Raw genomic sequence first — 15,070 nt, forward strand, 5'->3', positions numbered from 1 at the left:
AAGTCCAGTGGTCATCAGAGATGACCAAACGAATGCAACCATGAACAGTCCACATGCTCTGAAACGTGTTACAGAGACTATTCACATGGACTGTTCTGATTGGATGAGCACTGCCATCTGCTGACTAATCCAAAACACTTCACTGCATGAGCCCCTACAAAAAGTTTAGGAGTCCTCTGATTATATAACCCCGTTCGTCTGTCATCACAGTGATCGGAGGAGCCTATATAAACAAACAGCTGCTTACCTCATTCATTATGCTGTCCATCCATCTCCAGAGTTACAATCCTGTCCGAAGAGAGTGGGATATTGCTCAACTCCCTCTGTTATGGATGGCTGTCTGTGTACTTTTTAACACCTGTTGTTCCATCCTATATTATATCATATGAACATAAAACTAGCATATACTATATAGTGAATGGTACTTTTAAGGTAAGAGTGCAGGGAAAAGACAGTTTTAAATTACATAACACAGAGTAATATAATATAAACATTCAAGCTCTTCCAAACGAACACCATTCAGTGTCACCCAAGTGTGAAAGACCCCACCAATTTTTGATAATTCACAAGAAGTGAAACCTCCATCACCTGTGATCCTCAAACAGATTAATCTACAGCCTCCATCTCACAGCTGCTGAAAACTATAGTTTACCAGCATAGTTTTAACTTTAAACAACAGATGCGAACAGAGAATACCACAGATCCATTATCCTGGTCTTCCACAGGTTTCAGAGTCTCAGGGCAATGAAGATCTATGAGAGAAAAATTACTGAAAAGAAACATTGATTCTCATGGTAAATTTCTCAGACACATATTATATCCATAATGTTCTGAAATCATAAGAACTAGTTTGACAGGGAAATGATTCAATACTCTTTATTTTAGTTTTGAGAAAGTGATTGTTGCAATTTGCCATGAACTGCTTTATTCTACAGTACGTCTCCAGTGTTATTATTGTTAACACACTGAAACCTCCACTGAAAAACATGTTCATGACACCAATACGGAGGCCCAAACCTGCAGATATTCAAAATAAATAAATAAATGTCATAATGGGAAAATTAATAAAGTAATAAAATGACTTGGAAAAAAAAACAAATACAATTAGTTTTAGTTCAATTTAGTCCTGAATTTATTTGTGTATTTCTGTTTCCTTTAGTGCTGGCAAATCGATTAATCGCAATTAAAAATATAGGTAACACTTTACAATAAGGTTTCATTGGTTAACTACTTGTCTTTAGGTAACATGAACTAGGAATGAACAATACTTCTACAGCATTTATTAATCTTAATGTTTATTTCAGAATTGTCTAATTATTAAAATCAAAATTATTTGTTAACATTAGTTAATGCACTGTGAACTAACATGAACAGACAATGAACAACTGCATTTTTATTAACTAACATTAACAAAGATGAATGAATACTGTAACAAATATATTGCTCGTTGTTAGTTTAGGTAATACATTAACAGATGTTAATGAATAAGACCTTATTGTAAAGTGTTACCAAAATGTATTTAAATCATTTCAGGTAATGCATTAACTTTGGCAGCCCTATACAAAACATGAATAACCCTGATGACCATCATTAATTAATACTTTGTAGGCCAGCATATGAAAATAACCTGCTCTGTGGAAATATTTAACATTTTTTCATTATAATAAATACACTCCTGCAAAAAGTTAATCCACCTTTGAGAAAACATACACGAGCTGCATGAGCAAATATCATTCAAATTTACATTTTTGCAAAGGTTATTCAAGTTTATCCTGCTAAAAATCTTCACAAATATGTTACATTTATAATTCACACACATGTGCGTTTAACACTGAAACAAACACAATAAAATTCTTAACAAGGCCGTTCCAGACAGCCTCTACTCACAAAACCCAAGCCTCCAAACCACTGAGATGTAAACATTGACCAATAGTATAAATACCCTTTAAATATCACATAAGGCCTGCTTTAGTGCAGTGTTTTTGATGTCACACGGGGCCCAAAATAGTGTGTCTGAGTGTCTCTGTGAGGACGCTTAAGGCCAGCACCACCGGCAGTGACGGAGGGTTAGTTCCTGCCCTGTCCGTCAGCAGGTGAACCCTATCAGGGTCAGAGATCATCGCACGAGCGTCCTCTAAAGCAGCCACAGCTGATGCACTGGAGTTCACGTCCCCAGTGACCTGTAGGTCAAACAGGCAAGCCTGGAAATACACATCCCGCACCGGAAGAAGTGAGGAGCAGTGCGAGTACGCAGGCGAGGACGGATGAGCGTGTGGCATCTCCAGGCGCTGTGAGAACGGACACCCCCATACGCACAACTGCAGGTCATGCTCGGGTGCATAGGACTCCACGATCGCACGAGGCGAGCGCACGGACAGACTCAGCGCCCGGCCGACCTGACGCACCACTAGCGTCGTCCCGATGTGAGTCGCCCAGATCTCAGCGTGTCTGCCTGGGTCGTGAGAGTGAATGCGCAGGCTCTGGTGCCCTCTGCGATCGCCGCTGGTCACAGACCCATCCACGAACGCCGGGGGGACGTTATCCAGCTCTGCTTGATATATCTGCTGCTCTGCACATTCACGCCAGTTCTTCAAGATAACCGTGATCTGATGAGGAAACAGACCTGAGAAATGTCAGCTGCAGGACAGTAAAACAGGAGTGATTCTAAACCCGAGCACATATCCCATTATGCATGTCCTATTAATTATTCATCGCAATTCATCATTAGATGTCAGGCTGTAGAATATCATTACCTCAACCCAGTGTGTTTGAAAGCACTGAAGAGCAGCGCCGAAAGAAGACAAATCTGTTATCTCCCTCTCAGCTGGACAGGCTCGTATAAGGGAATAAGAACAGCCTTTATTAAGATCGGCTGTTAATAAAGTAATGCTGGAGCCTTTAATATGGCAATAAAAAAGTGGGACTGACTGAAAATGTGGAGTGTTTTAACAGATAGCCTCGTGTACACTCTTAAAAATGAAGGCATCTGTGATTCAGTGAAGAACCTTTAACATTCATGAAACCTTTTAATAACTGTTCCCTGAAAGGTCGCCAAAAAATCCCACTCTTGAAACCTCTACATTGTACCATAATATTTTGGTTACACTTTCTTTTAAGGTGTCTTTGTTACAGTGTAATTATACATTGAAGTACTGAGTGATATTAATTAACTACATAGGGTTAGGAAAGGGGTTTGGCTTAGGGTTAGTTGCATGTAATTATACATAATTTATAGTTATTGTGTACATGTGTAACAAAGACACTGTAAAATAAAGTGTTACCAACATTTCTAGTCAGTGTTTTATTTTGATGGTGTTTTTTTATTATTTATGATTTAAGCTTTTCATCAACTCACGAAAACCCAGTTTGGGAATCCCAAACATAAACAATAAGAGAATGTCTGACCAGCATGTCAAAAGGCCAACAGTTTGTTTTGGTTGTATATGCTGTTTAGGGAAGGAGTCCTCTGAAACAGCTGATACCACAATAAGCCCAATATGGAAACTAAAATTCAAACCACTGGGTAGAATTTTTTTTATTTTATTTTTTATTGCACAGCATCATCAGTTCTCAACTGGCTGTACAGAATGCACTAATAAAAATAAGCCAAATATTTGTTATTAGAATTTCTAATAACATTTCAAAACAAATACGTGCAGAATATTTTATAGCCATAACTCTTAAATAAAACAGAATGAATCTAATTAAGTCTCATATAAAAAAAATGTGCATCTTTTACCGATTTGATGCTACCTGCATCAACTTGCTAATTCATAATCACATCTTGTTTCCAGGCAAACTGGTGCTCCCAAAAGTAGTATAAAGCCAGTAAATCATATTAAATTAAAACCGAAACTATCTAATGTAATAACTAATAAGCCTACCAACAGCACAGATCTCAAACCTAACGGGTCCGATTTGAGCGTCGGTTGCATTTAAATATTTAAACTTTTACGGCTGGACTGTATGCAACCACCTGTGACCTGACTGGATGCAATGTATTATAATCAAAAGTATGAGCACGAGATGAGAACTACCAATATTTTTTAAACCAATACATCTTCTAATATCAGCTCAAAATATCAAAGATAATTCTGACTGGACAGAATCAGTCTGAAGCTAAAAAAAATCTGAGTCCATGCCAATTTCTATGAAATCTGTCAACTCCGACTGCCCAAAATCTGTCTCTGACTTTCGGCTACTAACCATGTCTACACTGGACGTGCTATTCACACTGCAACAGCTAGAAGCTGTCCACACTGGATGCGATAAAGCGACCGTTGCAAATCCATTTGTCTTTTGTTTTGTGTCAGAAGTTCAGAAATCGAATGGGACATCAGTGTACATCAGCACAGCATTTAGTGTAGACAGCATCACTCATTATAATGGGTTCTATTTGCTTTTGTTGTGTTGGGTCTGGTGTAGACACGGTTTAGTGTTTTCTCAGTAATGTTTCACAGTTGTTGATGAGGAGTGTCAAAACAAAACTGATAGGCTACACTGTGTCCTAACCAGACACGATGCGATAAGATTCCAGCAACAACGTTTCTGTCCAGTGTCCACACCAGACGACACAACTATAACAAAATCGATCAAAAATCACTGCCAATCAGAAGATTGTGTGGGCGGAGTCTCTCTGCAAGTGCACTGCACTCCTACTTGGAGCACTCACAATGAAATGGATTAGTAAAATTAATATATATTAGGCCTACATCCTTTTAACATTATTAAAACTACATACTGAGTGACTGAAGTAATCATTGTCATAGAATACTCTTGTTTGTTTACATTGAGTTTACAGTTTGAACATTCTTTTCCCCTTTAATTTATTTGAGGTGAATTATCCATTGTTTTCAGTATGGGTATAAAGAGCACACAAAATGATATTCAAACTCACATTAGACGCTTTTAACATTAAATAAGGACCACAAACAGCACCTGAGATTATCAATGTCACACTTAGTAAGGTGTTTTTTTCAGTGTCACGGTGTAAGAATGAAAATTGGGGCAAAAATCTATAGTGTAGTGTAGTGTATTCCAGCATTTATGTGAGCAGTTCTTGGTCAATATGAGCAACTGATTAGTCCAGAGTTTTTGCAAATACTAGCAGCAATGTAGTCCACCATCTATAAACCTTAGGTTTATTTAAAATAATGAGTTAGCCTACATTCAAGAATGGCCTTTTCAATTTTAAATGATGACTCTCACCCCCTGCACAGTGAGTTTCAGTTATTGCCATCTGCGAGGAGGTATAAAGTCGCAAGGTGTAGAACGAAAAGATATAAGAGCAGCTTCGTACCAAATGCGATTACCGGTAATAGGATTAACAAATTGTCGAGGTGGTTTTTCGGAAATATTGTACTAGGGGTTTTATGATTTTACAAAGACCATGTAATGTTTTGAGAGCACTTTACTAAGTATGAGTATTTATTTTCTTGTCTTTATGTGTTGTGGAGTGTTCTGTGTTGTGTGTTTTTGTACTGGATGCCATAGAATGTCATTGCACTGTAAAACAAATTTACCTACGGGTACAATAAAAGTAACCTAACCTAACCTAACCTAACAACTCATTCCTAAAAAATAGTAATTACAAATACAATTACAATACAAATAAGTGTTATTAAATGAATAATTCCAGGGTAATTTTATATTATTATATGATTATAAGTTATAGAAGAGGATAAATGTGAATGTGATTTTCCACACCTTTGTGAGTATGGTGGTGTAAGAGCTCTCTCTAGTGGGCGTGCTGGTGGCCTGGATGTACAGGTACTGGTTGTCTATGAGAGGCCAGGCGCCCTGTACTGTACACGTCTGGAACTCATCATTAAAGGTGCGGATATGAGGGTCTCCAAACACCCCGCAGTGCAGGTACTCAGGGGCCCGGCCCTCCCTCTGCATAAACCCCTTCTCATAGAAGCATCCGTCCCCTGAGAGCGGGGGCTGGGGCGGGGGCCGCGGCTGAGCTGTGGGGCCGGTTTTGGGGCAGCGGTGTTGGATGAGCAGGTCCTCGATGCCCTGCACGGCAGAGTGGTACGCCAGGTCTCCTCGGCACGCTCGGGCCGTCCGCTGGGTGCAGAGAGCGTAGGATCGCAGGGCGCTGCAGTAGCCAGCATTAGCACCCTCTTTACCCCCACCTCCAATGAGGCCCATCTCCAGAGTCGCAGCCACGAAATCTGAGTTGCATCGCAAGATTCGACACTGTGCACACACTGTAGGGAAAAAACAAATGCATTCATCTAGATGTTAAAAGTGGCCAAATTTCCAGAATTCACTCATTATAGGAGTCAGACACCAAAAGAAGGTACATTTAACAGGATTTACTAAAAAATTGTACTTAAGTAAAAGTATTGCTACTTAAGTAATAATTTACTTGAGTACAAGTAGAAGTCCTGAAAAATAATATGACTCAAGTAAGAGTAAAAAAGTAGTTAGCTTAAAAACTCCTCGAGTAACTACGTTACAAAGTATAGTATTATTTTTCCATTTTTACCCAAAATGGGGAGATGATAGCGATATGGAGCGCTAAACACTCTCATGTCATATCAGTTTCATTCATACTGGAAGCCCGGTACATACTGATTCATACCTCGCGCAGAAAGTCCACAAGTGAGATTCATAGAAGTATTAAACTTATGACGTTTCAGCAAATGCCTTATATGGATACAAGCTATCTCAGGTATTTTCATAAGAATGATGTATGTCTTTAAAGGGATAGTTCACCCAAAAAGAAAAATTATCCCATGATTTACTCACCCTGAAGTCATCCTAGGTATATGACATTCTTCTTTCAGACGAATACAATCAGAGTTATATTAAAAAATGCTTCCAAGCTTTATAAATGGCAGTGAATGACTGGAGAAAATTTGAAGCCCAAAAAAGTGCATCCATCCATGATTAAAGTGCTCCACTTTTACTCCGGGGTTAATAAAGGCCTTCTGAAGTGAAGCCATGCATTTGTGTAAGGAAAAAATACCCATATTTAAACTTTATAAACTATAATCGCTAGCTTCCGCCAGACGGCCGTACGAATCGGTTTACGGTGGAAGACTAACCCCTGACCCGACACACAGCGTAATGACGAACGTGGAAGCTCAGAGGTAAGAGCAAAACAAAACCCTTGTCGCGAATTAGCAATTTTTGAAAAGAAATGTCGGAGGATTTCTATCCAATAGAAGACGAACTTCAGTTTGTTGCACAGCCCTATTTGTTTAAACCGCGAGAGGCATCTAAGCTTACGATACTCCTTACATCCTACGTCATATATGCGCCAAGGGTTACTCTTGTGGCACAAGTCGACTTGCATAGTATGCGTACGGTCGTCTGGCGGAAGCTAGTTATTTTAGATTATAAAGTTATAAATATGGGTATTTTTCTAACAAAAACCCATGGCTTTACTTCCGAAGGCCCACTGGAGCCGTGTGGAGTATCATGAATGGATGCACTTTGGGCTTCAAATTTTTTCCAGCCATTCACTCCCATTATAAAGCTTGAAAGAGCCAGGACATTTTTTAATATAACTCTGATTGTATTCGTCTGAAAGAAGAATGTCATACCTAGGAGGACTTGAGGGTGAGTAAATCATGGGCTAAATTAAATTTTTTGGGTGAACTAACCTTTTAATGCAATGCTAATCAACATAGCCTGTATCATATAATTTAATCAAATATATTCTCACTCTGTTTAAGAAGTAAACAGAACATAAAACCACAGAAGTCATTTCAAACACGACTGACATGCATAGTGATTTTGAACAAAAAATGATATTAAACTCATAAATTGTAGTGTTTGACGGTATGCCAAGCAAACATACTAGCTTTCCCTGTTGTCAAGAGCGATTGTTTTATTACTAATATCGAAAAGTAAGTCCGGGTAAGATCATTTAAATGCTTTCATTTGAATCATTTCATAATTGAAAGCAAAGAAGGTTAAGTGAAAGGTGCGATAAAAAAAAGAGAGATTTACAATAGTATGAATAAAAAAGTGGCAGTAAAAAAAAAAAATTAAGTGGGGTATTAACGTGTTAAATTAAATGCTCTTTTTTTTCGTTCTAATGTGCTGGGAGCCCACTGTTGCTATAGTAACGAACTACACTTTTACATGCATCTGATATTTCACTGTTGTTGAGGTTTTTTCAGCTTTGTACAAAGTTTGCTTCGTACATTTAGTTTAACTGTATTGTTAAAGAGGGCGAGCTTTACCATTCAATTGAACTGTGTCCATGTATTTAAGACACTTACATTGTTCTTGCTCCGTCCATGCAATAACTGCGTCCATGTTATGAGCTGAGTTTTTTATTTACTTCAACTGCTCAGTGCTCTGAGGTGCTCTCAATGGGATGACCCATTTGAGCATAGCTCATTTACATTCACTAAAATATTGAAACGTTAGCGATACTGATTCGTGTGTGTGTGTGTGTGTGTGTGTGTGTGTGTGTGAATTTAAATAGAACTGGAATACTTGGTAACGCTTTAGATTACAGCCCGGAAAGTACTGGGTAATTAAAGGAATTTTACAGCGTAACCTTCGGTAATTATAGTGTACCTACTTACAATATAAGTATAAGGGAACAATATTTTAAGTTTGGGGAATAAAGGGGTAACAACCAGGAGAATTAAAAAAATATTAATATTGTGAGTATTATAGAACTAAGGGGTACTTATTCTACTTTTATGATATAACAATCTTACATTTGTGACAATTTAGCAAGAACATACACTGCGTACCTTTTTGAAATAATGGTGAACCAGTACATACTGTATAGGCTTTATAAATAGATATAATAGATATGTTCCCTGTAATTTTTAAAATTAATCTTTTAAACAAAAGTGCACTAAAAACGAAAACTATTGCAACTTTTGCTTAAATATTGGGGAAAGATACTCTTGTTTCATGTAGCTACAGGGTAAGTGTGACATTGCGGGCCGTAAATTAAAGTGGTGCTTGTTACCCTCTTGTTCCATGCAGTTACAGGGTAAGTACAATAAAAATGCATACACAATCTTATATCAGTGACTCGGAAACCTTTATTTATTATACAAGCACCACTTACCCTGTAACCACATGAAACAAGATATATTTCCCAGTATTTCAAAAAATTGCAATAGTCTTAGCTTTTCTTACCTTGAAACATGTTAGCCCAAACTTAACATCTGCACTTTTGCTATAAAATAAATAAATAAATAAAAGTATAAATGCATAGATATGTACCCTGTCATTTTAAAAAAGCCTATACAGTATGTATTGCCTTGGTACACAATTATTACAAAAAGGTATGCAGCGTATGTTCTCGCTAAATTGCTCCCAAATGTAAGATTGTTGTATCATATAGTAGAATAAGTACCCCTTAGTTCTATGATACTTACAGTATAAATATTTTTTTAATTCTCCTGGTTGTTACCCCTTTATTCCCCAAACTTTACATATTGTTCCCTTATACTTACATGCAAGTACTTTATAGGCACTATAATTACCGAAAGTTACTCTGTAAATTCCTCTTAATTACACAGTACTTTCCGGGCTGCAATCTAAAGCGTTACCGAATACTTTTACCTGATGGAGCACTAAAGAGCAGGACCGTTGTGACAATGATCACAATGTGTTTCCATGTTGTGTGTGAATGATTCCCACGGACAGCTGATGCTGCCATTCCCATCCATACAGACACAGGCAGGACGGCCTGCTCACAGGTGTCTGCACAGGTGCTGACTGCTGAAGCGCACAACCACACGGGGGGACGAGTCCGATCACAAATCTGGAAAAACATAGCCTACTTCTTTAGAAAGCTTTAAAGGCTTAGTTCACCCACAAATTAAAATTCTCTCGTTAATTACTCAACCTCATGTCGTTCTGAACCCGACTTTCGTTCATCTTCAGAACACAAATGAAGATCTTTTTGAGGAAATCTGAGAGATTTCACAACTGACACTTTGACGCTTCAAAAAGTCCATAAAGAGATTGTAAAACTAATCCATATGAATTAAGTGATTTAGTCAAAATTTTCTGAAGAGACTTGATCGCTTTTGATGAACAGATTTAACGAAAGTCTTGCAGGTTTGGAACGACATGAGAGGGTGAGTCATTAATGACAGAATTTTAATTTTTGGGTGAACTGTCCCTTTAAACAATTCTAATATTGTCTTATTTTCAGAACATAACAAGAGCATTTTATTCATGATGTTTACAATTTAAATGAACTCTTTTCTATTTGAATATATTTTAAAATGTAATTTATTACAAAAGCTGAATTTTCAGCATCATTACTCCAGTCTTCAGTGTCACATGATCCTTCAGAAATCATTCTAATATGCTGATTTGCTGCTCAAGGAACATTTATTATTATTATCAATGTTAAAAACAGTTACGGTTACTTTTGATCAATTGAATGCATCTTTGCTGAATAAAAGTTGTATTGTTTTTTTTATTATTCTTACTGACCCCAAACTTTTGAACAGTATGTTATATTATACTTTTGCATAAAGTATCATTTAGCATGGGTTTAACCATTCATCCAATAGGCATTATGCAATAAAATGACATGTTCTATAGTTTCTAGAAACCTTCTCTTACCTCAAACGCTCCTCTGATCAATTATAAGTTCCTGAGACCCATCAAGAGACGGATAATGTCATGATTATGTCGTACAGCCTTGGGAGAGAAAGAAGAATATATGAAGAATTTGATAGCGAGTGCATTCAAACTGTTGTGGACATGTTGTAAACTTTTTCATGCGGTCACTGAAACACAGAGCGAGACAAGAACACCTCACCTATGAAAGTTGACATTTTGAACTATATAATTAGCATATTCTGCAACTACATAAATAATAGATCAGATCAGCAGAAATGAACTGTCATACAAAGAGTTTCACATGTGTATCAGCAGGGATATTTCACCGTTTGGACTCTCAGCACTGATGTGTTATTTACTAAGACTTAAGAACAAACAGTGGGGGGAATGCGTGAGTAAACTAAAGTCCCATCCGTGTGTTTGCACTTGACCAACAACTCTGATATGAACAATCTGAGTTCAATCAGTTTAAACAGAACAAACCTGGTGACAATTTTCAGCACATGACAAATATCTCAACTCTCATTAAAATCTCATTTATACTGCATGTAATTCTGATGCATTTCCACCTTCATGCCAGCAAAGCTTTTTCCCTGACACTGACAACTGATATTTATTTTTTTAGCTGTTGGGACGGCTGGTGGCGGTTACGGGGGGTCTAAATATACCCCACCACACCGGCCTGCCCCTCCAGCACCTGCCCCAGTGGAAATAGCCAGGGCTGAAAGCTCTGCAGCACAGAAGCAGGTGTGAGACACACAGCAGAAACTCAACAGCTCTCCGTTTCCTTCTGCAGGCTAATTTCAGCCGAACACTTCAGAATCATTCCCTCTTTCGCTATAGTGCCATTGCATGTGGAAACTGGCAGGATCTGGTGTGCCAGCACTTTTAAAGAGAGCTCATTTCCACTCCAAACCTGTCTAAACGCTCATCGGGTCCCAAATATTTCAGGACACAGGATCCTTCTCTAAACAGCTGCTTCTCTTTCGGGACACAGAGTCCTGTGAATCCTGTTAGACATGACTGGAAGTGTGACTGTCTGTGGCATGGCATGCACATGTGCATTACTCTGTTTGTTTGTGTGTATGAAATAAATAAATTCTTTAATTCCTGGTGGCAAACCTTACTGCTTATTAGGTTAACTCCATCCAAACTAACTTTGGAACAAAGGAATACATTGCTAAGGTAAATAAATGAATGAATAAGCCTAAATGAATAAACACAATACACTTACTGCATGGTTCTGCTATACAGTACTTTATTGTGGACATAAAAAAAGTACTGTAGCAATACCACGGAACAGTGATGTATCAGATAGTAATACTATGTTATTTTCTGATATAGCCTAATTTACATGGTACTCCAAAATACACTCTTAAAATAAATATTCTTTATTGCCATTGATGGTTCTATGAAGAACATCACATTCCAAGGTTGGAATGTGGAAAACATGGTTCATTTAAGAACTGTTCACTGAAAGGTTCTTTGGGGGAACCAAAAAATGTTCTTCTATGGCATCACTTTGAAAACTCCACTTTGGGAGCTTTATTTTTAACAATTAATGTTTTTTTATTTATTTTTTTACAACAACCATAGCACTACTTGTGCTGATTAATAGAATATTAAGTTAAATGCATAAACAGACATTCTTTGTATTTTTACATATATTTATATTACTTGTGTTGTTAATTATTAACTATCCATGCACATAGAATATAAGAGAGATAAACTCACAGAATCAGAGGACTCTCTCCTGTAGACCGACGCTGAGATGTTTCCCCGTCACTTCTGACACTGACGCGCTCATGTGACGGACTCATGTGCGGCGTGACCCCCGCGTCACTGTCCCGCACGAGTGGAGACGCGTAAATCACCAGCTGACTCCAAATCTCTCTCTGTGTGTGTGTGTGAGCTGTTTGTCAACACACAAATATTGATCTTTCTAGACGTTACACTTCTTTATTATTACTTTTACACTACAATTTAGTACAATAGTAAAATTAACAAAACTGGTAAATGTTTCTTAAATTATTCGAATTAACAAAAAGAATCCAATAAATTCATCAAAAATGTATTTGCTGTAAGGAATCTAAGCCGTATTAGTCTTTTATTAAAATGCGTTAAGGTTATTATGATACACATAAATGTACGTAATGTCCTAAAATCACAGGTGGGAAGCTGCCAGCAGTCTTAAAAAATGTTAAATACATACAATTAGTGGCTTGGTGAAAATCTAAATGGCTAAAAGGTTTGTGTAGCGTACAGTAGCCCAATTGTGTGTCTGTGAGATTTCTCTGTTTGCTGTTAAATGTGTGTGTTTGAGGATGTGTTTGCCCATCTTTGGAATCATTTAGCGGGCATTTTATCTCCAACGAGTCTCTCTTTTACTGATTTAGGTCGCTCAATTCGCACTTGTTAGATATATTTCCTGGTGTTTACATTAAGAAAGTTCAGAGCTGCAGTTCAGAGCCCGTCCGGCAGGTGGCGGTGTTGACCAGCGAGAAATGAACGTGCGCGAATAGAGCGAGTTTGATGCAAATCACACGAAAATGAATACTGTAAACACTGAAATACATGGCGGAGTCGGACACCAGCTTTTCAAGACTTAAAAGTTTAAATTTAAAAACAAAAGTTGTTGTCAGTGTATAGCCTACTGCACACACACACTGATGCATGTATACTGGGTGTGATGCTGCATTCGTCAGAGTGTGATATGGGACTGTGTGTGATTGCTCTGTTGTCTGCAGTATGCATGCATGCATCAGTGAGTCTCAGGCTCTTTGTTGGCTGGCTGGATGGAGGCGGGGCCGCAGGTCCTTTTGTGCCCCTCACATTTTGGGCAAAACCAGAACAACCGAGCTGCAGACGCGCCAAAAGCATGACACCGGGCTATACACAAATATTTTGTGAAGAAAAACTTCACAAACAGCGACGTCCGGTACAGAGATGTGATTTCAATACAGCGTTGTGAATTTTTAGGTGAGTAACAAACTCTGTGTGGGGTCAGGAGAAAACCTTCCATTTCATGATCTATTATTTGTTGAGTATATTTAGTGAAGTGCATTATTCAACTTGTTATCATAGACAACTTTATTTTCTTTACAAACATATAGATTATCTTTTGGGTTGTACATCTTTGTCTACTGGACTATTCGCTGGTCAACAGATTACCCCGTTACTAAGCAACAGTGATTCTCAACCAGCAGCACGCGCGTACGCCAGGAATACTTGGAACGATTTCGCTTTCGCGCTTTTAAACCTAAAAAGCAAACGAAACAAATTAAATTTATATTAAACTTATTTATAATACTTCAATATTTGAGCTGTCATTATATATTTAGATAACTAACCTAACCGAATAACTAAAATAACTGAATAAACGGAACATTAAACTTATTCCAAATCTGCGACAATTTAATTGGCCAATACATTTTCCAACACACAAGATATCCTGTTGTCGTTTTATTATTATCGTAAAGGTTTTACATGTTGATATAAGTTTATAAGAACATTACTGATGGGAGTGTATAGCGATAAGACAAAAAAAGATGGTGAAACTTTGGTGGGAATCATGAAGCTCAGTAACGTTACCTTATATTCAGAGTTTCACAAGATATTAAAGATCATGCAAACAAAGTTTGGCATTCGGGCCTCAGCCCTCAGGTGCTCCAAAACCCACATGCCGCAATGGTCCTTCCTTACTAAATGAAAAATACGTTTACCATGTTTTTCAAACAAGCAGACAACTTCATTTAAAAACAACATTTTGATTGTTTCAAACTATTCTATGTAAGACATTGTAAATAAATGTGTATTTGTGTTAATTTTGTAGTTCTGCGGAGAAGAAGTCTGAAGTGAAGCCTTCAAGAGTGTGTTTGAAGTCCTGCGGTCTGGCAGGTGTGGGATGCTGTGCACTGTTGTTCAATCTCCCGCCAATATTGCACTCGTCCCGGCCTCCCTGACCACGAGGAACACGCGACTCCCCGCTGGAATCTCGCGCCACAACAGCAGCTTATGAACTGTTCGACCACTAGGGCGGCGCCAGACTGCAGGTGTATCTTCAACACCAGTGTGAGTATATGGCTGCTTCCGAAATCGCATACTTCCCTACTATATAGTGGGCAAAAAACAGTATGTGACAAAAGAAGTAAGCCCAAACTCACAGTACTCATAAAAGAGTAGGCAAAAAGTACCCAGATGACCTACTTCTTCCAGCGAGATTCTGAAGTGTGCATACGATGGACACTTTACTATCCCATGAGGGAGAGGATATGTGAATGGCAGTGAAGCGACATAACTGACGCTGGTAGGCCACATGATAATGACAGCATAGTGAATGTAGTATGTCCAGATTACATTCATACTACACACATTAATATTATATAGAACATATTTTTTTAGCAGTTGTGAAGTAATTACTTATTTAAAATAAGCACCTACTCAAGTATGCAATTTCAGACACAGCCTATGACAGTGGCTATGTATGAATGGAATACTAACT

General features: G+C 38.0%; 1 protein-coding gene across 2 annotated transcripts; it reads right to left on the minus strand.

The window, feature by feature from the left end:
• Positions 1-1,812: 1,812 nt before the first annotated feature.
• hjv (hemojuvelin BMP co-receptor) lies at positions 1,813-12,389 on the minus strand. Of its 2 annotated transcripts, XM_056266163.1 has the most exons (5): positions 12,304-12,376; positions 10,570-10,647; positions 9,553-9,754; positions 5,707-6,212; positions 1,813-2,606 (listed from the first exon to the last, which is right to left on the minus strand). In XM_056266163.1, the coding sequence occupies exons 3-5, from the start codon at positions 9,653-9,655 to the stop codon at positions 1,989-1,991; spliced, it is 1,227 nt and encodes a 408-aa protein (XP_056122138.1). In that variant the 5' UTR covers positions 9,656-9,754; positions 10,570-10,647; positions 12,304-12,376; the 3' UTR covers positions 1,813-1,988. The 2 variants fall into 2 exon arrangements, with proteins under 2 accessions (XP_056122138.1, XP_056122137.1); XM_056266162.1 differs by lacking the exon at positions 10,570-10,647 and having other exon boundaries at positions 12,304-12,389.
• Between the last annotated feature and the right edge of the window lie 2,681 nt (positions 12,390-15,070).

This window comes from Rhinichthys klamathensis, unplaced genomic scaffold (genome assembly GCF_029890125.1).
Source record: "Rhinichthys klamathensis goyatoka isolate OS25496 unplaced genomic scaffold, OSU_Roscu_1.1 h1tg000246l_1, whole genome shotgun sequence".
In the NCBI taxonomy this organism is placed as follows: Eukaryota; Metazoa; Chordata; class Actinopteri; order Cypriniformes; family Leuciscidae; genus Rhinichthys; species Rhinichthys klamathensis.